The sequence below is a fragment of the Tauraco erythrolophus genome, chromosome Z (assembly GCF_009769465.1).
Source record: "Tauraco erythrolophus isolate bTauEry1 chromosome Z, bTauEry1.pri, whole genome shotgun sequence".
Classification (NCBI taxonomy): Eukaryota; Metazoa; Chordata; class Aves; order Musophagiformes; family Musophagidae; genus Tauraco; species Tauraco erythrolophus.
The window spans coordinates 80,656,833-80,684,628 of NC_141496.1; the positions used below are offsets into that span (position 1 = coordinate 80,656,833).

At 43.1% G+C, this 27,796-nt stretch overlaps 1 protein-coding gene across 1 annotated transcript in view; it reads right to left on the reverse strand.

Moving 5' to 3' along the window:
* Positions 1–27,796, reverse strand: part of LOC104378058 (transducin-like enhancer protein 4) — a 105,816-nt gene that overhangs the window by 43,199 nt on the left and 34,821 nt on the right. Inside the window, 4 exon segments of the mRNA XM_086629682.1 lie at positions 3,969–3,985; positions 4,401–4,464; positions 4,466–4,606; positions 18,885–18,959. Coding sequence (XP_086485808.1) covers positions 3,969–3,985; positions 4,401–4,464; positions 4,466–4,606; positions 18,885–18,959 — 297 coding nt within the window.

Below are 27,796 nucleotides of genomic sequence, written 5' to 3' on the forward strand. Positions count from 1 at the left end.
CTCCACCACACTGGCAAGTCTTAATACGGGCATGGTCTCTGCCCCAAATAATTTACGATTTGGGTGGACAAAAAAAATTAAAAAAAAAAAAGGCAACCCACCACATGAGCATAAACAACAACAGCTCTGGATTAACGATAGATACAGTAAAAAGTGACACAAGTTGAACCCTCTGCACGAGGTGGCGATTCAGAAGACTCTGAGCTTCTTGAATCACCTGCTCAGGGACGTCCTGTCTACCTCTGGCAAACCCGCAACCCAGGCAGCATCTGGGGGCTCCTTCACTCCAGCTGCCACAAGAAGAAGCTGCTGCGAGAGCCATGGGAAGAGGCTGCTAGCGCTAGACTACTTTCTGTCAGGTAGTGCTTTTGCACACAAAATGCTTCCATAGCTTCTTCAGAGGGTACATTTTACAAAAGGAATTTTGTCTGCGACCAGAGAAACTTTTGCCGTGTGTGTGCCAGAGAGGGTACCAGGCCTGGGAAGAATGACATGCCTCCTGCACCAGCAGTTCTTTGAGGAGGCAGAAAAATCCTTGTGGGGTGCAATTAGAAAGCAAATTAGAAAGCAAGAACCCACTGCAGAACAATCCTTTTTTTTAAAAAAAAAAAGTTTTACTGTCCTCTGGGAAAAGCTGCTCGGTTAACTGCAGAGCTGTTTGTCTTTCTGTCTAAACACATTATATTCCCTCAGAGCCCTTAAGCCAGGGCTGCACTTTGAGCACAGCCCTGGCGCTTGCCACCCATCCCTTCCCTTTGTCCGCTCCGCAGCCTTGCCGCTGCACAAAGAGCGCTCCCGTGACCCAGTTTACGGTGTCTACAGTTTTCCCACACTCCGAACTTTGCAAAGGATTCGGAGGACTGAATCCAACACGAAATCAAAGAGCTCCAAAAGCTGCCCTTCTCCACGGCTTGCTGTGCTGATGCCGATCTATTATTTAGGAACAGCTCCTGGACCGTCTCACGTTATCTGCAAGGTGACGACTCGGTTTCAGCAGTGAACTGCTTACTCCCGGGAGGTGCTGGGAAGGATGCGAGCCCGGTCCGGTTTACCAGGCAGAAAACATCACGTTTAGAAGGCTGATGCAAACTGCTTTTTCCCTGGCCTGGACCAGGAGGAGAGTTGGGACCAGCACAGATAAAGACAGCAAGTTCAACTGCCCAGTAAATCCAAAGCACTGGAAGCGACAGCAAGAAACGGGACACTTCAGCCAAACAAACTCCTTTCTTTGTAGAAACAGGTAGCATACCTTCCTTATCTGAATCATACACCACAGCGTAAATTTACACTTTATGAGCTATTCCAAAATCTGCCCTGCTTAATAATCTGTATCAGCAAGAAAACACTTTAAATTGTCTCTCACAATTAAACCCAGGCACAACCTTGTATAAATCAAAATTTTGCTACCATATCAAAACGTTACACTGGGGCTGTATAACATTGCCCATATCCTCATTACATGCTACACTAATTACTACCAGCAGATTCAGAATTTTCTGCACATTAGAGGCTTTTAGAGGAGCTATAAAAAATTTCAGGCACCATTAATTTAAATTTGTATTGAAATTTCCTTTTGACAGATGGCCAAAAATTACTTACTATTTAGAGTACCAGAGCTGCCTGTTTGCACATTAGAAGAGGAAAGGGAAAAATTAAAAGCAAGAAGGAAATTTATGTCACGTTCATTACCTGTTAAATGTTAAGGAGCATTATCCTGCATGAATAAATTATTTCATACAAGCACACAGACTCCAGCTGCTGGCAACTGGCACGTTCTGGCTGACAAAAACCGTCTCAAGTCACACAGCAGACAATCATAAAAAGCCTCTCTTAACCAGGAGCCACTTAAGGGAGGACAGATCGATTGAACAAGCGACTAACTGCTACTCTGGGCATCACTGAAAACATTTAAGGAAATTAGCAAACTATTTCACCTTGCAAACCTGGCAGCAAGCCCCATAGTGCCAACGCGCAAGCCAACTCACAACCTGAACATCGTGCAAGACGAACATCTACTTAACATTTCAAAGCAAATTGGCACGAAGTAGGGACGCCCTCCTCTCGCTCTCTAAGCCGTATGAATAACAGTGCCTTTGAATCATCCCCAGACAAAATCAGTCTTTTTCATATAAACACCCCCATAACACCCTTGCCAGCATAAACACCCCAACATCCCACAGACCTTACAGAAACATGACCAGCATTATTTTGTTTAAAAACAGTGATTGGCATACACTAGCAGCTCATTCACTTTCTTGAATGAAGCGCTCGTGGTTCCAACTGTACAGGTATGCAAACTTGCTAAAGAAACCGTGCAGGTTTGTATTCCCACGTTTAATTATCTGCCGCACTTGTACTTGTTTGGGCGCAGGAAAGAAGAAAATGGACTAAATCTATCTGTTCACAGCGAAGAGGGGCTGTTCTAAGGAAATCATCATTAATCTGCGCCCAGCCTCGCCGCACGAAGCAGTAATCCCAGTTTCTAGCCCTCATGACAAGGAAGCTGGAGGGAAATCTGACGCGCTGTTGTCCTGTGTCGGCAGATAGACAGCTTCAGTGCCTTTGCTGCTCACGGTAAAAACTGACAGTTCCTGTCAGCTCCTGGTTGTTAGGCAGAGCCACGTGGGTAACAGAAAAACTGACATCCATCGGTTCCGTTGCACTCGGCTGGGACATGGCAGAGCTGCCAGTGGCACGATGGCACGAAGGAGAAGGCCGTGGGACACGTCCCCACCCGCGGCTGCCGTGGAAACAAAGGCACAGCAGCCCCTTGAGTGGCTGCCCTGGCCAGATGGGTCTCCGGTGGGTGCAGAGCCCGTGCCCGGCACCGTCCAGGGCACACTGGTAACATCTGCCTGGCAATCTTGCCTAACGCACCCTAGACCTGTGCTGCGAACACCTCTTCTGCCATGTGGCCAACCCCAAGAACAAATTACATCTTCCTAAAAAAATCAGCACTAAAAACTTGACAAAATGGTTGATATGTGCTCAGTAAGGTGGGCATGGGTCTCGTCCTTTGTAAGAGAAAAGTATCTTTCATGTCACACTCATCACCACATAAAAAGGCTTAATCTTACACTCCTGAAAACTGTGCAAGGCACCACTCTGTAACTACATCCATCCACCCGGAGCTGGGCAGGTGACTGCACAGCTGGCAACAACCAGGTCTGCTGTGAGTTGGTAAACCTCCCAGGGACATGAGGACAGAAGACTGATCGGGAGAGGACAGGGTCAAGATGCACCTCCGCGCTTGCAGTGTTAAAACCCCAGGAGGCTCTGAGGAACTCTGGTGGCTGTCCAGTACGGATAAGCTTTCAGGCAACATAGGATGAATTGTAGCTGTGTGCATCACTGAATGCTCAAAACTACATGAGCTGCAAGGCATGTGTTACATTTACCAATAAACACTACCAGGCACAGGATGGTGCACACAGGTAGGCTGCAGTCATTCACAGCCTGGAAGTTAACGGTTGGAAAAGGAAGGCAGGAACCTCCATGCGAGGACCACCTTTGTTGGGGTAGGGAATGGCAGCTCGCACCTCTCCAACTGGTTCGGCAAGGACAGTGGGCAGCACCCCACCTCTCTCCTGTGAGCGACAGAGCTCTCCTCTCCTAACTGCATTATTAGGGCACATCATAATTACAGTTTACAGCCTCCAACTGACTTAAAACTACTGGTTAATCCTTTCTGTCTTGTAAGCTTAGCACAGACCCCGGGCAGCCCTTTCCTTACACCCAGGAACAGCCTCAATGCTCTTCCACCGGACGGCACACCGCCTGCAAGCCTAGCTGCCCCACTACCAGCCACTTTCTGAGCCTGATATACTCTAAGCTCTGTTAATCAACACGTGTCACAACCCAGTTTCACTTTGTGATTTTTTCTTATGACCACTCTGGGACATACTTGAGAATATCACAGCAAGCAGCTCTTTCAAGCCAGCCCTTACACCTACAAAATGGAGTCCTACCTTGATGGAGTCTCTGTCTGCAGGCAGAGCAGCCCCCGTGCGCAAGGAAAGGAGGCGGTGGCAGGGGATGAGGAAGTAGCGGGAAAGAGAAAGAGAAAAGTACTAGTTAGTTTACATAAAATTATACATTTATCATACTTGGAAGAAAGAATCCTGATGTCTGTTAAATAATAAATTGCACAGATGTTAACTTTTCTGTACAGTTAATAATTAATACTGTGCAGCCAGATTTATAAAACTGGATTCTAGCACTCGAACACAATTTCTGGCTACCACTAGGTAATAAATGCTGAAGCAATTAGCTAGGAATTCTTGTGAAATTCCTTTTTTTTTTTCTTTTTTTTTTCTTTTTTTTTAAAGAAGAAAATTTAAAAGAGAGGAACAAAGAAAAGAGAAAGAAATGAAGCCGCACACTCATCTGGCAGCACCTACCTCTTTGGTGATCGTTATCATGGTGCTTCTTCTCATCTTTAATTGGGAGGTGGGACTGCCCCCCCCAGTGCACTGGACAGTGCCAGGAGACCAGCACTGCTGCCAATGGGTGGGATGGCTGGAGGCTGCAAGCCTGAGGGATGTGGAGTAAGCGGCACGGGAAGACCATGTCCGTGTGACAAATGCTGGGCCTGGAGTTGTTGCTGCTGTGAAAAATGAAACACAGATATTGAATTTGTTCAGGGAGCAAGGGGCTGTCCAATTGATCCTGTACGTCAAACATCATTGATCAGATCAACCAATAAATCTGATCGATCCAGTTATCAGCTCTGACAAACATCCTGGCGTTTTAAAAAGTCCACGTTTGGACACAACACAATCGGTAAACCTCAGGGTGAATTAAAAGAATGACAAAAAAAAAACGAAAAAAAAGAAAAAGAATACAGGAATGGAATTTTATACTTTTTGTCAAATTTTTATTTTCTCTGAGGTATTACATTTTTCTTTTTCTAGCAGAAACGCACCACGTACATGTCTAATCAAAACATACGTAACTGTAAAAGCAGTTATATAACGCAAAAAAAAAAAACCCACTGAAAATTGAGAAAATTAGTGTTAAACAGTTCTCCCAGCGCTACCGCACAGCATGCAGTGAGAGTTAATTTGAAAGAGAAAACCTGAATTAACAATCCAGAAAAGGAAACTGGTTGCAGCCACCGTTTTAAGCCCTTTAAGTGTCCTCAGCGGTACTTGAGCAAATTACTAAAGAAAATCTAATGTAGCAAGGCTTGGGTCCTCCTGTAGGCTTGCTCAATAATGCTGAAATAATTGGGCACTCTGTGCACGTTTAGTGATGCTCGAATGAAAAGCTAGAGGCCTGCCCTTGTACTCTTCTCTAGCTGCTGACTCTGTGTTGTGACAGGTTTATTTGAGTGGGACTGTGATGCATGCACCAGTAACTGCGCTGACAAGAGTTTAAAGTCATTTTTACTAGTACACTGGCAACACATAGAGAAAGCCCTTGAGAGGTTCGAATTGGAGTGCTTGACCTCAACCAGGGCTGCATCAAGCTCTGTGCTATACTAACCATTGTGGGGTAGATGGATTGTTTGTTGCTACTCAATGGGAAGGCAGAGGGGAAGAAAAAAGAAAAAAAAAAAAAGGTGAAAAAGTTATGTTAAATATATCCCAAGACAGGTCTATTCAGGTCTACAGCTTGTCCACTAACCATCTAACTAATTTCTGTTCATACAGTAACAAGATTAGCTCTGAAATTTTCTTTTTGTTTTCAAACAGCCACTGCTCAGGACTCAGGGTAAACTGAACCAGAAGTCCTCTAGGATCGCACTCTTCACCCCTTGCACATCGGCATACAGGACTTTGGAAGAAGAAGAAATAAAAAATTGAACCTGCTTTGCTAAAAACATTCCATTTTAAATTCCTAATTGAGAAGATTCAAGTCCTGCTTTTGTTTGTTTTCCATTGGAACCTAAATTCACTTCCCACCTCATGACCCAGCTCTTTAATCAATCCAGAGACAATACACTGTTCACTTGATTTCTCCCTCCCCTCCCAGGCATGAATCTTTACGTAAGGGTGAGCTGAAAGTAAAAGACTGCGAGTCAGACACAGCACGCTAGGTAACTTGTGTGGCACACTGCACGCATGCCTCCCTCCACACCCCCCTGCAAAAGTACACATCCTTCTCTTCCTCCTGGAAATACAACCCAGGCAGTGGAATCAGACTGGCAGCGGCACGCACATGTCTTCCGACCCAGATCAATGCCAGAGAAAGGAGGGGAGCAATCTAAATGGAAGGTGAGGAAAACAAATATTTAATATTACGAAATACAAGAAACAGCGGGGGGAAATAAAAAGCACGGGAAAAAAGAAAACCAGAAAGAAGATTCTTCCAGGTAGAGGAGGGAAGGCTCAACCCTTTCCCTGCTCATGAACCCATGTCATTCCAGCAGACGCTCCTTCTTGTAGAAAGTATCAAACACATTTTGCTTGCCTGATGCTCTTACGGAAGGATGCTTTGTTTCTCAGAATTTTAAATCAACTACAACGAAACGAGGCAAGAACCAGTAGTGTATTGTTTAGATTCAGGGTTTGAACAGGGCTGCCTTACAGCAAGGGAACAATCTGGCATGCCTGATTTGGGGAAGGAGGAAGAGAATGAAAAGGAATGGACAAAATAATCTGTGTTCTGGAGCCTCATGTTAAACAAGGAATTTCCCATTCTTGTTCAAGAATATGCTATAAACCACTGCAAGAAGATGTCTACCTGAATCTGGCTTGAAGCAAAGGCTTTGAGAAGAGCCTGAGACTATCAGCAGTGACAGAGCTTCTCCTTTTTTAACTACTTTGCTGTTGACCAAAGTGTACCAGCCAACGGATGCTCATTACACAGTACCATACGATTCATACAGATCTGCCTATTGACCTACCCAATTTGCCTTATATGACTTCTTCTATGGATAGAGGATGATTTCCAAAGAGCATGAAGACGACTGAATTGCGAATGCAATCCTCTTTTTCACTGCTCTTTACTGGGAACCTCTCTATCTAGTCAGCAAGACAGCAGCACAGATTGGACCTTGGATGCACGGAACATCGTTAATGCCTCCCAGACATAATATGGGCGTTAAGAATAGTACGGGTAGTGCCACCTCAGTGCCTAGTGGTTTGGGTTCGCCTAGAACAGCATGGCTGGCCCAGTCCCTCTCAGACAAGAACCGACGCTCTTTCACTGCAAGTTAAACTGCAGAGAAATTGAATTGATCCAAATATAACTGGAGATAACTGGAAAAAGAACCTCAAACCCACAGCATTCCTGCCATGGAGAACTTTTCTGAAGAGACCAAGCTCTTCCATGGAAAACGATGGGAACATGAAATCTGGAAAGAACATGGCCCCTGCAGTCACAAAAGTATCTGATATTCACTGATACAGCAGAAATTTGGTGCAACTTAGTAACATCGTAATGGTACAAAGAGAACCCTTTGCTTTGAAAATCAGACTGTTAAATAAATTTAAGCTAATACTCAAAATTCCAGTAATGCCCCACATGCCTGTGCCACGCAGACATGGATAATGTCGTGCGTGCTGTTAGACTGAGGTGGGACTGAAAGTCTAACAACAGGAGGAAGATCACGGACTAGGACTGCATTGGTACAGGAAAGGACTGTGAGCTCCTCCAACGTGATGAGCAACATTGTACAGCAAAAGTGAGGCACTGGTCTGAAAACAGAAATGACAAGAATTCAAGTGAAACCCTGGCCAGGCTTTTGCTCTCAGAATATAAAAGAGCAAAAGGAAAAAAAAAAGGTGTATGTTTGCATAATTAAAGTACTTAAGAAGGTAAAGTGCCATTTCCACACCTTTGAAATCTATTACTATATTCAAATGCCCATGATGGTCACAGCTTGGTTTTGCTTTTGCACTGCCCATGGGCGTCACTGGTGAGCATCAGCTTCCCGGGTGGCCTGTACACAGCTGCTTGGTTACAGGGAAAGTTATAAAAACACAGGCAATTCCTTAACCCACTGGGCATCGGGTTAGTGCTTCAAAGTGGTAAAAAAAGGCAGCCCTCCTCTAGTCATCAAAATGCCAAAGATACAGAGGAGTAAGACAACTGACAGATATCCTCCCCACACAGAAATATTCCACTACGGAAGAACGTTTACATTTGTTTCTGCTCATATCATGAATTTAGATCATAAAATCTGACACAATTTAAAAACTTGCAAGGAAAGCCTGAAAATGAGCCAACTGAGTAACCACATAATTTTCTTGATGTTGCTGTAATGCTTTCACTTCCCACTCCTCCATCTTCTCTTTAATTTTTTATCCTTAGTCATGTTATTTATGAACCCTTAGCATGTGGTTAACTTTAGACAATTCCATCACAGTTGACTACAGTATGTGTAAAGTCAGGCATACATTTTCAGCATCAATGCATAATAGGTGAAAACTTGCAAAGGCAGTACACCAGGCTTTATTATGCTGTAATTTTTCCAGAACTATTTAAAAAAAAAAAAAAACAGCAACAGTTAGCTACCAAGAAATATGCCCACAGAATTGCAAAATAGATTGCAATGTTTTTAAGAAACATCCAACACACAAATACATAAGAGCAATGGTAAACCCAGCAATCAGAAAGACATACAAAAAAAAAAAAAAGTGTTCTTTTTGGTAATAAGTTTAGTAAGACGATCATTTAAAACAGCTCAGTAGTAAAAGCAGAAGTAAAAGTTTCAAGGTTTAGACATATCAAATAAAGATAGTATCCAGTTGCTACTAATCTGTTGGGTTTTTTTTAATTTTCTCTATATTCTTCTAGGCAGTGTACAGCAAGGAGTAAAATAACTCCAAAGTCACATCTAAACAAACAGGTAAAAAGGCTTTGCAAAAGGTTCTTATCTGAGTATCACTAATTTTTACAACTGCAATTCTAAATATTGATGCTTAGCTTAATTCTTTTCCCAACACATCTTAAGAGATCAAATTTAAAGTAAAATGTGATAATAAACCCGCTAACAAATTAGCTTCTAATGCTCTCTTGTTATAGTCAGCACATTCAAAGCCTATTTTCCTGGAAAAGGTTCAAGTTTTTACTGGATACTTTCCAAGCAGCTCTGTGTCGCAGTAATCTACCACTCTTCCTCTCACAGACCCTGAAAGCTCACAGTCATTATCCAAACAACCTGAACATACCCCTCTAACCCGAAGACATTTCCAACATTAACAAACCAATGTCTCAAAAAACAATTTTATATCTACACACCTGTGCACTACCCACACCTGCAACACTGTGGGGAGGGGACCTCAAAAAATCTAGATAAAAGAGATTCACTGTTTGTTTGAAATTCGTTGGATGAAGTGATTGACGGCTCAGAGTGAATCATTAGTAAGATAGCATACAGATAAAGCAGCAACCAAGACAAAGAGGAAATGAAGACATAAAAACAATGGCTTAGGAGTCCACAGTATCAATGTCAATGGTTTAAAGATCAGCAAGAAAAGGAAGTCCTTTGGCACACACAGTGTGCTTAGGACAACACAAATTTTTATCTGTCGTGCCTGTTCACACCCTTGACATGATGTACACTGCTTGTACTTCCTTTGTACGGCTCGCTCTGTGCTGGCATACCATTACGAACAAAAGGTTTTTCTGCTGTTATGATACAACACGGCAAAACCACCTGCAAAGAGAGTCATGCCGCAGGTCCTCCAGTGGAATGCCTGGAGCTATATGCATATATATCATACGATTGGCTTGCCATAAAGAGACTGCGGTACGGATGTAGGGTAGAGCAACCTACTATCCTTACTCTTTTAAGAGCGTGTGATCATTTTGCAAATGAATGCGCCCAGCATTAAAGAAAGGTATCAGAGATTGGTGGGAACTCTGAACGCTCATACACAGCTGATCTACTGGAAAACTCAGATGTTGTTTCTCTTCACAAAGGGGAATGAATGCACAGGTTAGACAAAATCTAGGAAAAAGAATGAAAAATTATAAAAAAGGAGAGAGAATAAAGAGGAGACCAATAATAATAATAAAAAAACTCTATAAAAAAAAAAAGGCAAATGTCAAGCTTTTTACTCTCTGAGAATCAGTAATTCCTTCCTTTGAGGATGCTGATTCTTCAGGACGAAAGCAAGCTCCACTGAGAAAACTATGGGGGGAAGGAAAAAAAATCAATAGCTGTCATTAATCAGAAGGGGAACATTTAGAACTCCTACATAAATAACAAAGAAACTATCAGAATCATATCTCTACAAATTGCCTCAAAGATCTTTTAAGTGATCTAGGAACAAAAAGTCATCTCCCAAATCATACTGTGGGATGAAAGGCAATATATGCAGAGCACATTTCCGTTCTTAATCATATATATAGGAACATCTGTCAAGATACATGTTTCACCATTTGTTCTCCCTTCCCCCCTTATGACTATTTTTCACTCAGTGAAACGGTGTAGACAGAGGACAAAAGTAACAAAAAAATTAATACAACCCACCAGCAAATAAAAGATTCGTGGTAAAAAAGGCCAGCATTTTAATAAAGCAAAAACCTAGCCCCCTGTGAAAGGTCAGGTGCACCTTCCCCCAGAATGAAGTTCAGTAGTTCCTTCTTCTGCTTGCAGAACTACTCTCCATCTCAATTTCACACTGAGGGTGAAGGGAGGAAGAAATAGGCTTTTTAGAATTACTTTCTATTATCATTTAATAAAGGGCAAAAATTCTTGCATAAATCATGCCACTTAAGCTCTCTTCTTCATTCTCCTCCATCAATTGCTAGCTAAGGAAAAGAAAATCCCCATCTGCAAGAGAAGGCAGAAAACACGCAATGCAAGTAAGCTCAAGGTCTTACTACAGAGAGCGTCAGTGGCGTGAAATATGCCACACATACCAAACCTCCACTTTAAAAGCTTTCACTAAGACCAGTGCAGAGAAGAGTAATGATGGCAGCAACTGGGTGTCTTCTGTTACAAATAAACAGATGGCAAAACTCAGCTCTGGACAGGTAAGTGCACACTGAAGTACCCTAGTTACCAAGTGCTCCACTCGTGTCCTACCCTAAGACAGTGGGAAGAGATTTTCTCTCTTCTGGAATGACAGGAGAAAAACGGTAGACCTGTTGTGACCCTGTGAATCTTGGTCCTTTTCTTTAGAACTAGAAAACGAGAGTGATGTCTATGCTTTTCCCAGCAGATTCCTAAATAATCTTCTTCTAGGGTCCTCACATGCAAAATTTGCTGAAACTCTGGGCTACATAAACATGACTGAAAAGTGAGAAAAGTACCACCTGAGATGTATAATAAATCGAACAACAAAAACTAGAAGAAAAGCTAAGTAACACTACTGGACACAGAGAGACCTGAGTTGCTACATCTATAAGCAATTCTATCACCAGAGCTTTTAACATGGCAACTTAAAACTCACTTCTACGCTTCGTCACAAGGCATAGTCTAAGAGCCATGTCGTCTTAGCATAAAAGAGATGCATGTCACGCATCTCACACAGGCATTCCCTTAATGTGTCTTTTAAAGTCAATCCTTAGCAAGTCAAACTTCTGGATAGCAATTACTGAGAAGCACAGGCTTCATAACTCTGTAAGAGTTAACACTATGTTTCGTCATGCTTACAACACATACACATACACACTATGTTGGATTTCAGCAAATTGTTTCTGCTTGGGATAAAAATCTGGGTTGCCTGGATTGATCCATTATTTCCAACCCATTCTGCGTCTTTAAAGACTGTCATTTCTGGTGTAGCTCTTGTTCTGTGCAGAGCACTGCAATGCTTGCTCTTCTCGGTGGTGAGCAGCCTCTTCCCACAGGTCAACGTTAGGTGTTAGGACACACTGACACCATTATCTTTCTCCAAACAGACTTCATTGAGAGACATCTCTTCCAATCTAAATGATTCTACAGTTTATGTAGTGTTCTGTCTCTTTAATGTAGTTCCCATTAGTCAAGTAACTGAAACTTAAAGCCTTAATGTTACAGTTTCCCAGTTACAGCAGCTTTGATAAAGGAAGGTCTTGACATGGATCAAACCAGCAGGATTTAAGTTGTGGCTCCAAGACTGTGGAAGGACCACTTGTTCTCTTTGCCTCAATCTCTTCCCAAGGTAGAAGAGGGAAAGCAGTACTCTCTTGCCTCAGAAACATTACTAAAGTAAGTTCATTGATGCTTGTAATGCATTCATATACTAAGGAAGTGTCTGTGAAACATTCGTCAAACAGTAAGCAAGGAACTGTCTCACTAGCAAAATTCAAACATTCTGAAATATCAGACAAAGATTCAAGACCTCTCATATTCCTTCTTCATAGATGAATTTAACATCTGGAAATACCTTCCTTATGCAGTACTTTAGTGTCCATCCCAGCTAAGTACTAAAGCCCTCGCTTTAGCCTACGTTTAAGATTGAAGACACAAAAGAACTACCCATAGACCTGAAGAAATGCAAACACTTAACTGACCCACTGTATGGAGTCCTGGTCCTCAATCATAGCTGTAGGCAACGGCCTACAAAGTGCAGTTGGGAAGAAGTCCAGATAACACGTACACAATCCTGTTTAGGGATGATATCAGAACTCTGTGGATTGAAACCCTGACACAATAATAACTCTCTTCAGGCTATACTGTACAGTAAGGGTACACATTTGTATGGGCTGCATCTCCACTGAGTACATAAACATTGCTGATTTTGCAGTCAGGTTGATTTTAGGAAACCCCTGCCTTCACAATATTTCAAAACCAAAGAGATCCTTCATATGCTTTTTATTCTTCTCCAAAGCACTGGTATAAGGCCATCACTGAAGGCATGTAATAAACCAAAAGTCTGATGGTTTATTACAAAAATCTGTATTTGGCTGGAGACAGCTTCCATACACTGGAGTACAGACCATCTTGGCAATGCTGTTTTTTCTCCTTTCTACTGTGTGTGAAGTGAAAGCGTACAAAAATAAGTCACAAATAAAATATTGCATATGTTCATGCTGTAGGATATGAAAAAAATTCTCTGTAGGACTCCTCCTATCTGCACTGATTAATTGTCATCCAAAAAAGATACAGTGGTCACACAGCTGTGGTGCCAGGGTTTGGAAAACCTTGAGAAACATGGAGGCAAAAGTCACCTCTCCTGCCTGATCAGATACAGTATGTCAGCCGGAACACTCATGTCATATACACTTACTTAAGCATAACGAGCAGGGCCTCTGGCATCAGCATATTGGCAGTGAGATGTAATAAGTGATTTGCACTTCACACTGCAATGTTACTGACTGCCCATACAGTGATAGACCAATATAAATCCAGTAGCTACCACAGCTATTGAAAACAGGAGGAAAAGAGGGAAACAGTGGCAGCCCATTGCAAGTGTAGCAACAGTATTTAAAACCTATCCTTGGAGCATTTTTTTCAGTAAATACGGAACCTGGAATTATTTACATTCTAATTAATTCCCTCAAAAATCCCTAAAAAGATCCTGTGCATCATTTTCAGCTTCTTTAAATCAGGATCATACTGCATATGGAAGAGATTTATTTAAATTAAGCCTCACCTGTAAAGCTTGCTCTGAAGCTGGCACCTGGGAACAAGAGAAGAAGAAGAAAAAACCCTACAAAACACCTCTTTCCCCCGAAAAAACAAGGTGTCTCTAACCTAGCCAGACTTCAGATGGATAATTCAAACCCAAAAGTTTTCACCCAAAAGCCCTGTGTCTACAATTCCTTCTACAATTCAATTCCAGGCACAAGGCAGCATCAAAAATATTTGCAGGACCACATCATCGCGCATCCTCAATATACAAACAGCAAACAACAGTAATTAAGCAGGGAAGAATGAGTTTCAACATTTCCTTAGGGTAGGCAAATAAACACAACTCAAAGCACGTACCCATTAAGCCGACCTCCTCTGCCACCTTCCTGCAGGAGCCCAACCAGTTTTTCAGCATTTAAGGTTCAACCACCACTTAATACGCCTTAGAACGAGCAGTACAGAAGGGGTAGAGAGATGAGCTACCGTGGTCCGCGTGCTACAACACGCTTGCTTGTTCTACTGCCCTTTCCCACCCTCCCTGAAGCTCCCGTTTCCAAGCACATGCGCTCAGCGTACAAACCGGGATCCAAACATTGCCCCCTCGGCCGTGCCGCTTCAACCAAAAACCCTCTCGGCTCTTCCTCGCAGCGCAAGCACGGTCCGGAGGCAGGAACAACCCGGAGATGCCTCCATCCGCACGTTACGCACCCTCGCAAGACGGCTCCGCATTCGGCACTTGGCGGCAGGAGCCCCGGGCCGCCAGCGCCGCAGCGACAGCAGCAGGCACTGATGCCAAGTTTTGATTTCAACTTGTGTGCACTTCTCTGCACCGCATGGCTTCCAGAGGCTCCCGCGCCTGCAAGGGCACACTGTTATTTTTCCAAACAGGCGCTGCTCTCCGCAGCTGCAAAATGGACTGCTCGCTTGAAAGCCGCCAAAAAATTACACACTTTTCGAGATGGGTCAAACGAGCGCCTCAGCCTCAAACACAGGGCAGAAATCGTGACAAGCCGTGTGTTAAAGAAGGAACTTTACAGCTCGATGATTGTACGTGACGATACAGGAGTCCTTTCTTCCAGTGACTGCAATTCGCTTATTTTTAAAGAAGATAATAAAAGCGACATAATAAAACAAAATGCTTAAAAATTAAACCGAAGCCATTTTTTTTTTCACTCAGATGTATAGAACAGTAAAGGAAAAATCATTTAAATCATTTCCTTAGTACTACGAGTAATATTTAAATAGATTTAATAGTGCTGCTCCAAACCAATGAATTATGAGTTTAAAACCTATTAAAATGTAATGTTTTTTTCCTGAGCTGAGGGGAAAGAGATTTAAATCCACTGAATTTTAATATTTCAGCTTGAGCTGCAGGAGGTAGAGAAAGTCCAAATGAACTATTCCATCAGCACCATTCAAGCATGAACATTTTAATCAGTTTTACTTCCTTGGAGTTCTCCAACACAGTTTACGCTGTCATTCTGAAAGCACTTAACACAGAGGGTGTGAAAAACCACCAAGGCTTGTTATTGCCTTCACAATTGATGGCAAATAATTTTGCAGACTTCCTATCATTAAAATGTCACTGCTAAAAATTGAGGTTCAGCATTTCTTGTGCTAAACTGCATTTTCTTTGAACACCATCACATACCTGTTCTTAAGTTTTTGGTACATTTATCTCTCTCCGTGTGATAAACAGGCACACAAGCAGTAGCCTCCATTTCTGCCTTACTACCCAACTGCAGTTGAAAACTGACTATTTCAAACAGAGGGGGAAAAAAAAAAAAAGACTCTGCTAAAATTCTTATAAAGTTACAAGTTAATTCCCTGGCTCCCTTATTAAAACGTAACCACATTCACACAGAATGTTCCAATTATGTAGTACAATGAATTAAAAAAAAAAGGAAAAAAAAAAACAAAACAGAAACATTTTAAGAGACTTTGACGACGCAATTTAATAATACAGGAAATGAAAACATCATTCCTAATTAGATCATATTACTGATTTAAGGCCACAATTTGCGTGTCGTTCCAATAGTGTGATCTTGCAGATTTTAATTTAAAAACATGGCAGCTATGACACATGACAAGATCAACTGGATACATCACAGTCCTCATCCTGATAGATGCCCCATCCCTGGAAGTGTTCAAGGCCAGGTTGGATGAGGCTTTGGGCAACCTGGTGTAGTGGAGGGATTCCCTGCCCATGGCAGGGGGGTTGGAAGTAGATGATCTTTGAGGTCCCTTCCAACCCTAACCATTCTATGATTCTATCATTCGTCCAACCTGGAAAGGGGCTCTGGATGTGCACTGCAAATTGCTTTGAGCAAGAATGCTGTACCATACTGTTCATGGCAGACACCAGATGCAGAGTCTGGATGCCTACAGATTTAGAGTTCTCCTGCAGCACACTTATGATACCTAGTTTTGGTTTCGTTTTTCTCCCTGTATCTCTCCAGAAGAAGATAGATGATATTTAACTTGCCTCAGCCCGTCAACAGTTTTAAACTGAACATGACCTGTGAAAGAAGTCATTATAACTGTGTTTCATTCCATTAAACACAACTAGTTTATTGTCAGGAGAACAAGCAGTCTCTCCGGGTTCCAGGCTCACTTCAGTATTTTGCATTTAAACTGCACGGATCAGTGGTTTGGTTCATTTACCAATGAAGATAGAATAATACTGCAAAGTTAAAAGGTGCTTCATCAGATTCCATTAAATCAGAGCACATTCATACAAAAATATATACATGTGAAACATAAAAAGAGACATGATTTGTGCACGTTCAATTCTTTTCTTGTGCCATCCTCCATTCTAGTAAAATCCATTTGGAACTCAAAGTCAGGGTTCCTCCGTTCAAATCAAAGAGGTTTAGCATGAGTGAGGGGAACTGAACAGGGCACCCCAAAGCACTGAGAAACTTAAGCTACAGTTGTATTTCAAAACCCAAATACTGCTTCTGTCCTCAGCTCACACACAGCTCAACGGGCAACTCAAAGACGTATTTTTAAAAGCTGTAAAGAGCAAACGGACTTCGGAAGCTTTTAAAATATCACTAGGTTAAAAGGACATAAACTGTCAGACTTATCAAACAGTAAAATAATGTAAGACAACATAATTAGAGCTACAGAAAAGACAAGATTTCTAATTACATTCTTTGGTTTATTTTTATTGGTATTCACTTAAAGTATGACAAGCCTTTTTCAGTCCCATGCTACATTTTCAGACTTTAAATCTAAGTGCAGGCCTGACTTTATTGTGGGTATTCATGCATCTAGAACTTAAGCTTTTTTGATAACTTGCTATCCTATTTACTCCTTTTTATTTTTAATGAGTCTCCTAAAGACTGGATTAGATTACTTCTCTCTAAACCTGACGAACACAGAATTTTCAGTCAGTACTGCTCCTGTTTCTCTGAAACTAAAGAGAGGGCCACACAGCACTTCCCAAGTCAACATAAAACAGGAGAGCGAAAAAAGGCAGTAGAGCAAAGTCAAAACCAGTCTTTTGAGGGAGGTGTCATTTTAACGCACAAACCCAAAAATTCAGATATTATAAAAATCTGAGGCAGTAGAATTTCAGCTGACTTGAAGAGGTAAATTCAGACAGCAAGAAACAAACCAGAAAATTTACTTCTGTCTGGTGCGAGAAGACCAGCAGAAGTTACTGCCAGGCAAGTGTCTAGCTTGTTTAAATTTATTCTGTGTGGCTTAGTGGTTCATAAAAGCAGGATAAACTCAAATAATGAGCGCAATAGCCAGTATCTAGAACATCACGTTTTACATCAATCAACTTATTATTTACTAGAAAGAAAATTCGCTTTTTGCAGTCTCCCTAATACATACGAAGGTGAATGGCAAAAACTTACACAAGTAGACTGTGAAGTATTCCTACACACGCGTGTGCGCGTACACATGCACACAAAACGGTACGTGCACGTGTACGCACATGCTGCGCGCACAGATGCAGCACACACATACAAAAACTTTTAACAAAGAAGCCAACCTTTAGCTACTTACTTTATGCAAAGAATGTTAATAGAAGGCAATATTTTTGGTTAGGTAATGAAAACTAATTGGGAAATTATTCATCTCCCACTCTCCCCACTGGAGTGTAAAAGACGTACAACAAATGTTATTCATGATTCTACACGACTCGCTCCAATTCACCCCCTTCTTTCTAACGGGCACTTCAGAGGAAATAAAGGTTACTCTTTTCCATTTATATCTTCTAATTGACTACCAGTGTTTTCTTGTGGTCAGAGGGATACAAAATAGAGTTAGAAGCAGCCTATTAAAACAAGCTACAATCAGTCCACTGCTCTACACTACCGTCAGCAATGATCAGAGAGTCCTGATTTCCTTGTTAAAAGACACAGGCGTAATTGAAGCAATATCTTCACTTCAGATTGATTATTCGGCGACCCTTATCCACATCTTCACTCAGCAATTTGAATTTTAATGAAAGTAAATGGAATAATTAGCATTTCAAAGTGTGTTTGATACACTGAATAAAAAAAAGGAAAAGACTTTTATGTATAATCTATACACAAAAGAAAAAGCATTTGGGAGGGCGCAGAAGATGGGAAGTACAGTAGTAGTGTCTTAATTTGAATAACTTAAACAACTGCTTGCACCAGCTGCATAATTATACATGTGAATAATGTGCTATTAAGCTATGACTTCTCACCTTTATTTTATGTAGTGTGAACAGCCACGGCTTTTCGTTGTCATGCCTTTCCTCTCCAGTTGTAAAATGTAAACACTGTGGCTGCCCACACCCATAAAATCTCACAGGACTGCTATACCCGGCTAATACCACTAGCAATAAAGCTTTTATAAGAGGGGCTCCACACATCCCTATTTTTAGGTGACTAGGAGCAGGGTGCCTATAAATGCACCGACGACAAGTTGTTCCGCCATCGATTTTGGTCATCTGGGGTTGTTTTTTTTTTAAAAAAAAAATAAAGAAACGGTTATTTTTTAATGTAAAAATAAGAAGTGTGGTACATATTCACAGTCTTGATCCACCACTCAGAAAAAGATGTGGGCAGCAGGGATGGGAAAATCACGGAAAAAGCACCGTGCGTCATACGAAGGCCACCAGCTACCATGGCTGCAGAAGCCGATTGGCACGTGGTATGCAAAGGAAGTAATGTTACTTAAAAATGTTACTTAAAAAGGACAACAAAACCCAGATACTGACCCAGCTTCGGGGAATGGATACAATACAGACATTAATTACCCTCTTAGCCTTCTCCCCACAGCGCAATCAAAAGTTTTCCAGCAGTAACCAGCTTTCATGAAGATCAAGCTACTGAACTTCATCACTTTCGCCCACTTGATGGAAATGAGTTCATACGAGAGAGAAAGAAAAACAAAAGCTATTTACAAACATAATTAGAACTAAAACAGAAAGACCACATACCCCAATGATTGCGTTCAGTTCTGCCATGGTCACTTGCTTGGCACGCTCCACAGCCTGCACCACTTGTTGCTGGTGCTATAAATGAAGATCAGAAACAGAATAAAATTATTTGTTTTCTAAATTATTAACCACAGATTCTTCTTTTTATCTTTTTTTTTTTTTTGCTTGTCAAACATATACAAGGCTTCAAATAACGGTTCTCTAACAGACAGTCACATTCTGTGTTGATCTACAAGCGTATCAGGTAAGCGGAGGATTTTTTTATGTCATTACTTGCCAGGAATTACACCTTTGCTTCCCAAAGAGCTATTTTACAACCTAGCTAAATGGAGAACTGTCTTCCTTTTGTTCATCTGCACAGTGCGCTTTTGAATTTACATGCCAACTCAAAATGCAAGCCACTTTCCTTACAGCCACAGAAACTTTTTGATTAAAAAAAAATAAAAAGCACACTGAGAAAAAAAAGGTATGGATTTTCAACAAGCGCATGGCATCCACATCACTGAAGGATATACAGATTCTCCTTCTAGGTACATTTCAAAGCAGCTCAACCGTAAAAAAGAAAATTAAAATGCCATTCACAATTCTGTCAAACACGTGAAAGAGAACTAATTATTTCAATCCCCAACATGTAAATTTTAATAGCTTTAAAAAGTCCATCAAAAACACATGGTCTAATTAACAACACAGTTTACAAGCTTCAGTGGTTATATTATCTCAGTTTGAGCGATACTGTATTCCTGCAGTAAATTCAAAATTGCTGTATGCTGAAAACTGATTGATATTTATTTGAAAACATCAACTACAAATAAAATAAGGTCCTCATCCTTGCCTGTATAGAACTTCCCCGGTGGCAAACTCATCTGCACAGGCAGCCTTGCAGGATGAGGACTGCGCACGACACACTGGTGCAAGACGGACTCGCGGTGAACGGCGAGTCGGTTGTGCCATCTGCACCGTCAGTGAGTCGTCTTTGACTTACAGCCACGGGTCAAATGTGGACAGGAGAGAGGTCTTGCCTACCTCGAGAGCTGCTGAAACCGCTAGCAATGAAACATCAGCCCTCCATCGAAACCAACGTCTAGATGTATGGTATCCTGTTATTACCCAGCTGGCATGAATTGAATCTAATGAACTAATTAACTTAAGGTATAGACCCTGCCTACAAAAGGTGGGCCATTTTCTTCTGGCTGCGGAAGATGCAACGGCATCCTTGGAGCCGCAGCCCAGCCTGGTGAGCAACATCTGGTGACCCCAAGATGATACGTCTGAGAGACCCTGAGGACTGCGACTCCCTCGCCGGAGCCAGAGTAGCCCAAGCCGGAGCCAGAGCCGGAGCCAGAGCCGGAGCGAGAGTCCTTCAGTAAAGAAGGTAAAGCCGCAAGCCCCGATGTGGTATTTGCGGGAGGGAAGCGTGCTGGAGTCGAAACGAATGGACTGGGTCTCTGCTCACCATAAAGCCTTAACTTTCCTCTAAAAACAAAAATTGTAAAACAAAAAGGGGGAATTATGGCATCCTATTATTATTACCCAGCTGGCATGAATTGAAAAACTAATTAACTAAGGTATAGACTCTGCCTACAAAAGGCGGGCCATTTCCTCCTGGCTGCGAAAGATGCAACTGCATCCTTGGAGCCACAGCCCAGGCTGGTGAGCAACATAGATGCTCTTCAGCACAAAGGCTTTAGGAAAGGCTGAGAGGGGTCTCTTTGAAGCCTCCAGTTTGCGCCCCGTGGCCACGTACATGGGCAGAGCGGAGCCAAGGTACAGGCCACGCAGCAACACCTCCCATGCGTCCTTACCAGGGGCAGAAAGCTGCATAAAATAAAGTGGGGACCCAAATCCTCAAGATCTTCCTCCAACACAAGAGCAGGCAGGTGAAGAGCATCAGAACGACTCCCCAGGCAGCACCCTGAGCCCCGCAGGGAGCGGGGGCTGTAAGGAAGGGCTCCGCTGCCCTGAGGACTTGGCAGTCTCAGATTTACCAGTTCTCGGTGCAATGCACTAACAAAAATGGTGTTTTCACTTATAAACTCTCTCCAATAAAAGCCCTCAGGGTGAGGAAAAGCAAGCCTAAAAATCTGCTCATAGCTGTAAGAAATGCTGACCTCAACTACGAAAAATGGATAAATGCAAATAATGAAGGAGGTAATTTAGAAACACTCCTGGAAGGAAGAAAATGGTTTTCAGGTTTGTTTGTTTTTAAGCAAAGAAGAATTAAATGAAGGAAATGCCAGGAGAGCAAATAACATACTGCTGCAAACAGAATCACAGCAGTCCCATTCAGAGTTTTGTAAAGCCACAGTGCTAACGTAAACCAAATCTGTCACTTGTAAGCAGACAATATACAGAAAAAACATGAGCAAATGTGTTCTTGGCATTCAGAAAAAAAAAAAAAAGGCAGTGGTGTATCACCATCACAGACAGCCAGTAAAAAGGAAATTACAATACTCAAGCCACAAGTTCCTGATGATGCGTTATAGTCTCCAGGCCATCACATGTTAAAGACAGGTACAGCTTTCATCAATTATGTAGCTGAAAGCCCAGTGACACGTGGCTCTATATGGCAATGGAGCGATCATAAAAATTACACCACACTTTTCTGGTGGAGGTCAGCCACATCAAAAATGGGTCATAGCATTTCTGATCCAGTCATTAAAAAGAAAACTTTAAAAAAAAAAAGTTTTTAAAAAATCTTTAATTTTGGTGTTTATTTGTGGTTTTTTTCTTAAATAAAATCTTTTACTGAGAAGCTTACAGTCATCTCTGCTTTCCTACCATTTCCTAGGCAATGCTTTTTGCACTGAGGCAAAGAAAGAGAGCTAGGCTCTTGATTTGTATGTATGAGCACTCAATTCCAACACCCATTTACTTAAATCCTGTTCCCAGGGCCACGAACAGGAGAAAAAAAAAAACTTCTGAGTGACCTACAGAAAGCTGGCCTGAAAACATCAAAGTTATTGTAGAAATTACTCCAATTTTCATCCAGGTTTTGGAAAAACAAGTCAACGCCACAAGAGTTTGAATGTTTTCCTTTACAGCAAACACACAAATAATATCTCTGAGGAGTATTTGGGAAAAACATCATTTCATTCCCAGGTGAGGGGAGGAGAAGGTGGAGACGGAGAGTACCAAAATCTCACTTTAAGAGATCTGCTGGAAAGCACTGTAAGACAGAGATTCCCTAGGCAGCCACACAAGGCATCTCTCATTGATTCTAATAGGTTTGGGATCAAGCCTTGGTAGAGAGGAGAAAACCCATGGGCCCAAATTAGGTACAGTAGAGACAATTAAAACTCTCCTCGTGCTAGCTGCTTTAACATTGGCTTAATCTTCAGTGGCATAGAATGCAAATGACCCAAAATAGACTGTCGGTAATGAGCCTCTCCATCACTTCCACCTTGTTGCAGCAACGGAGCAGACTCCCACTCAGCTCCCCAAAACCCCACGGGGGGCCTGCCCGGAGTGACCCCGGGGCTTCTCTGAGTCACAGGCGGAAACCATACACTCCAGTGGATAAAGACACAGGAACGCAGGGTCACCCCATGGGGTGGCAGAGCCCACCAGCTGCCCCAGCGCTGCCGAACCCAGGGTGGGCAGGGGGCTCCACGTTACCGACTGCGGCTCCGGTAACGGGCGGAAATCTCTGCACGAAGAGAAGAAGCCCCGCTGGGCTCCGGGGACTCACTGCACCCCGAAATCAGGGTGAGGGGCAGGGTGCTTGCACGCCCCCCCACAGCCACGCACCGGTGACAACCAGCACCGTGTTAAAACCACGCGGTAACACGTTCGCCTGCCCATCGAGCGATCACGCAGCAATCTGCAGTCAGGTAAAACCACCACCAACACAAAAACGGTTTCTTTTTTCCCAACCAAATACAGACACAGGGCTGCGGCTTTCCCACATGTTTAATGCTAGCCTTCCTCTGTGCACACAAGCAAATGACAGACCCATTTTATTCAGTTACGGGAAAACAGTATTTTGCATCGCATTTAAGAGGCTGGAGCAATGAACTCAATACCCGGCCCCGCCTGTCACGCAGACTAGTATCGTTTCTCCTTTTTAACTTCTTCCCTGTCTCTTCTCTTCACCCCTTTTCACTTTCCGTAACGAGCAGTGTGTCTGCACTTGTCCTGCGCTGGAAAATCACCTCGTTTCAGTCTCACGGCGGGTAGAGACAACAGAGACCGCAAGAAGGATGTAGGCTTTTTCACCTTCACGCAGTCTCACCATGCTGCCTGGTCACCTAGCCCTGGCTCCTGCACAGGCACTGCAGCACAGGGGAAAACACCTGGGCTTTTTGTACCCTGCCAGAGCTCCCAGGGCTCCCAGTGACAGGGGAGCCATGCCAGCAGCAACCAAGTGGCCCAAATTCCCCCTGGCACGCACGCCCAGATGCTGGCATTAAAAACACCTAATTCCAGCCTATCTCCAGCACCGTCAACAATGCCCAAAGCAAAACTCGCTGAGCAATTCACTTTGCAGAAGCAAGCAGGCTCCGCTATGTTTTATTCATATTATTTTGTTGTTGTACTATCTGTTTAGAGGGAGCACAGACCAGGTCTTAACTAAGAACTGCAGCAATGCCATTCTGAGAAGCCCAATCTAGAGATGGCACAATGAGACAAGGCCCTGCCTGCCAAAAACACCAGTGAGAACCTGAGAGCAAACACACATTCACCACGGGGTACAGCACACGCTTACAAAACTGGAAGGGACCAGAAACTGCACCATAACTCAGACAAGACACAGTAAGTGCTTCTTAAAAAAAGAACATTATTAGCAATATATGCACAAATTTCTAATAAGACGCTTCCTTGGTAGAAGGACTACAGATGACACCAAGTTGACAAGTTAATGACACTACAGGACTGCAGATGACAACAAGTTGTGTGGTGTTGTGGACATGCTGGAGGGAAGGGATGCCATCCAGAGGGACCTTGACAGGCTGGAGAGGTGGGCCTGTGAGAACCTCATGAAGTTCAACAAGGCCAAGTGCAAGGTCCTGCACGTGGGTCGGGGCAATCCCAAACACAAGTACAGGCTGGGCAGAGAATGGATTGAGAGCAGCCCTGAGGAAAAGGACTTGGGAGTGCTGGTGGATGAGAAGCTCAACATGAGCCGGCAATGTGCGCTGGCAGCCCAGAAAGCCAACTGTATCCTGGGCTGTATCAAAAGGAGTGTGGCCAGCAGGTCGAGGGAGGTGATTCTGCCCCTCTACTCAACTCTCGTGAGACCCCACCTGGAATACTGTGTTCAGCTCTGGAGTCCCCAACACAAGAAGGACATGGAGCTACTGGAGCAGGTCCAGAGGAGGGCCACGAAGATGATCCGAGGGCTGGAGCACCTCTGCTATGAAGACAGGCTGAGAGAGTTGGGGCTGTTCAGCCTGGAGAAGAGAAGGCTCTGGGGTGATCTTATTGCAGCTTTCCAGTACCTAAAGGGGGCCTACAGGAAAGCTGGAGAGGGACTTTTTACAAGGGCGTGTAGTGATAGGACAAGGGGCAATGGCTTTAAACTGAAAGAGGGCAGATTTAGATTAGATATACGGAAGAAATTTTTCACTCAGAGGGTGGTGAGGCAGTGGAACAGGTTGCCCACAGAAGTTGTGGACGCTCCATCCCTGGAAGTGTTCAAGGCCAGGTTGGATGAGGCTTTGGGCAACCAGGTGTAGTGGAGGGTTTCCCTGCCCATGGCAGGGGGGTTGGAAGTAGATGATCTTTAAGGTCCCTTCCAACCCTAACCATTCTATGATTCTATGATTCTATGATCTGACAGCTTCCTTGTACTTGCTGTTTCAGCTCTAGTCTGGGGCAAGTCTAAGATGGAGGAAAGTGATTTTGTCTTCTCAGCCCCTCACATCTCAGACCAACAACTACCTCCTTTTGAACAGCACGCAAGGACTCCTCCTCTGCTGCTATACAATGGATCTCACACTCTTCATCCATGAACTTTAGAAGCACCCCTAGGGAACATATGTATGGAGAAGAGCAAGTGTATTATGGTCCATATTTGTCTTGTAAGAGGAAAATCATCAACCAATATTAAAGTGTTGGAAAGGAAAAGACTGCATGCAGCATTTCCTCTTTGTATGTTTGTTTGTGTGTATGCATGCCAGTGCTTGGCATTTTGTTGAACTTCTATTTGACCACCTTATCGTGCACAGGGAACTGAAGATCCCTATTAAAAAGCAGTCCTTCTAGCTTGTTATTAGCTAGTTCACTGGCAGTTGGGAGGGAAAGTGCACCTTCAGAAAACATTTATTGCAGCCTCCTCCAGCCTACGTAGCACTTGCAGTGTGGCACGGAAGTTGACAGGGGGCAATACGGTGAACGATTCTCTGGCTTCTCAAGCAGCTTTTGCAGGTTGTGCTGAGCTCCAGGTTGCCACAACTACATCGTTAGCTGTAAATCAGCAGCTCGCGTGTGTCTCATGAATATAAACACAGTCAATATTTACTCAAAAGAAGGTAACCATGACATATGAGTATCTCCAGCGACACTGAACAAATACCACTATCCAGCACATGAGGTCGTTCAGCACTCGGTAGCCCACAAAGTCCCACAAGGATAGCCACAGGTTGCAGCCAGCCACACACCCCACCTTGACCAGACAGGAACCAGCCTCAACTTGAAAGCCTCAGGGTTGTGCAAGTGTCATGCTGTGCTGCGGCTGGTAAATTCAGTTGAGAAAAAGTGTAAATTAGCAGAGGCATGATCTACAGCTTAAGACTCAAAATGATTACATCTTACTGGCCAGATCATTCGATGATGTGAACATGGGACTATCTACACTGGCTGCAGCAGATCAAAAGCTAACGAGTGCTAACAACCTCCAAGTATTCGCCTACAACCTTGAAAGCACCCCTTTCATTTTATGCACCGAGAACTACTTTAAGCACACTGGTATCTCACAACATCGCAGGGAGGTGGAAAATGACTGTTGCAACACAGGAAGCCTGCAACCACAGCAGAAATCGAACACGCGTTGCCTCTGAGGTCCATCTCATGCCTCAACCACAAAGTCACTCCTTCCCATCAAAACGGGAAGCTTGTATTTCTTGGTGCTGATTTTTACAGTCTGCCTAAGTCGGAGACAACATAAAAACAAGGCACCCCTTGACTGCATATTTAGACAGGTTAGGAACCTTATTTTCAATACATGTTCAGATGATGTACAGCACAGTAAAACTGACTGAAGCCTGGAGAATTTCCTGAATACCTTACTGGATTGCCTCCTGAAACAAAGCAGACACTAGTACACAGTCGGATGATGTATTATAATTGCATCCTTTTCACAAGATCTCTAGCGATTTTGGCCACGATTTCTTACTTCTAAGTGAGTTATCGCAAGCCATTGATTCCTTACAAAGTTAACAAGCAATAAGACAAGTTAACCTGGTGCTATTATGAGGCAATAATGTTGCCATCAGTGCATGTAACCACTGTATTTTGTTCATTTTTCCCTCAGGCACAATACAAAGGAGCCTGATCACATTTTTCAGCCACTATTCCACAATTAGACTGTATGCAAAATGCATAAACAACAAAAGCACACTGCAATTCAATTCTCTGTTAATCTAGATGATGAAATAAAGAGACTTCCAGTAAGACACTCACTTTTTAAAGACACAAATTAGGTAGAAGACTAGCAGAATACCGAAATCTGGAGATCAGTTCTCTTTTGCTTCATCAGCATATGCCAATATAAACTGACTTAAATAAGTGTTTCTACTAACAGAGATCAAATATCAAGATCTTCCTAACCCCAATATGAAAACTATCATGACCAGTGGCAGTGCCGAGACATGTTAAAAGTTTTTTTTGAGCTTCCCCTTTCAATCCCTCTGTGCTGTCTAGTCCCCCTCCCTCTTGCTAGGTGAACCAAAAAGCACGCTTGCCTCCACGTAAGACAAATGTGGCCGGCTTTTTGGAAGTGTTCCCTTTTGTCTTGGCAAGTAAAAACTCCAAAGCTGTGAATTTTTTGACGTCTCCATCTCCTCTGTAGCTCAAAGAGCTTTGACACCATGAAACATACACAGAGGAGGAGCTGTAAGACTTGGAAAACAAGATGAAGAAAACTTTATGGGCCGCAGATTTAAAAAGCAGAGGCTCAAGAGCACAGAAGCCCTATCAGAGCCTGTTTTCACATCTAAAACTGCTTAACTCAAAGCTGTGATCTAAAACCTAACAAAGTAAACAGCAGCCATTAAGCACACTGATGCTGGTGCGCCTAAGCCCTCGCTGGGTGGTACTGTACCCATGACAGAAGTGGGACAACATCATTTTCTAAATTTACCATTCAGATCATCTCAGTTGTCTACTTACACAGTTCTCATAACTAGTGTACTAATGACAAGCTACTGCAATGGCTATGTCCAGAATTACTTTAAAATTGCTCTCAATGCCTATGGCTTGATGGCCGAGAGGTTGTTAAACAGTGATCAGGGCCCTTGGCTCATAGTTCACAAGTTACTGCATGTGAGCACCACGTGGGAGACTCTCCTCAATGGAAGCAAAGAACGAAGTACAACGTGCAGCCTTCACAGTGCCTTCTCCCTCTAAGGCAAGGAGTGAAAACGTGCCAATACCAGCTTTGAGGAGAATGACTCCAGGGTGATGTAGCTCCAGTGATAGGAGATGATGCATAAGAGAGCAGAGAAAAAGGAGTCCGTGCTCACCTGAGTGGGATGCCACTGACATCAAAGCTCAAAAATCTACAGCCTTTTTTTTCCATTGCCTTCTCCCCGCCGCCCCCCTCAATTCTACATGAGCATGTAGAGGGGGTGGAGGCTAGGATTTCCAAAATTAAAGGTCAAAATCTACCACTCCCTGTGAGTCAAACACATCTTTCTCCAAATGTATTCTAAGCCCATGCAATCCCTTTGCTCGTCTTAATTGGCAAGAAACAC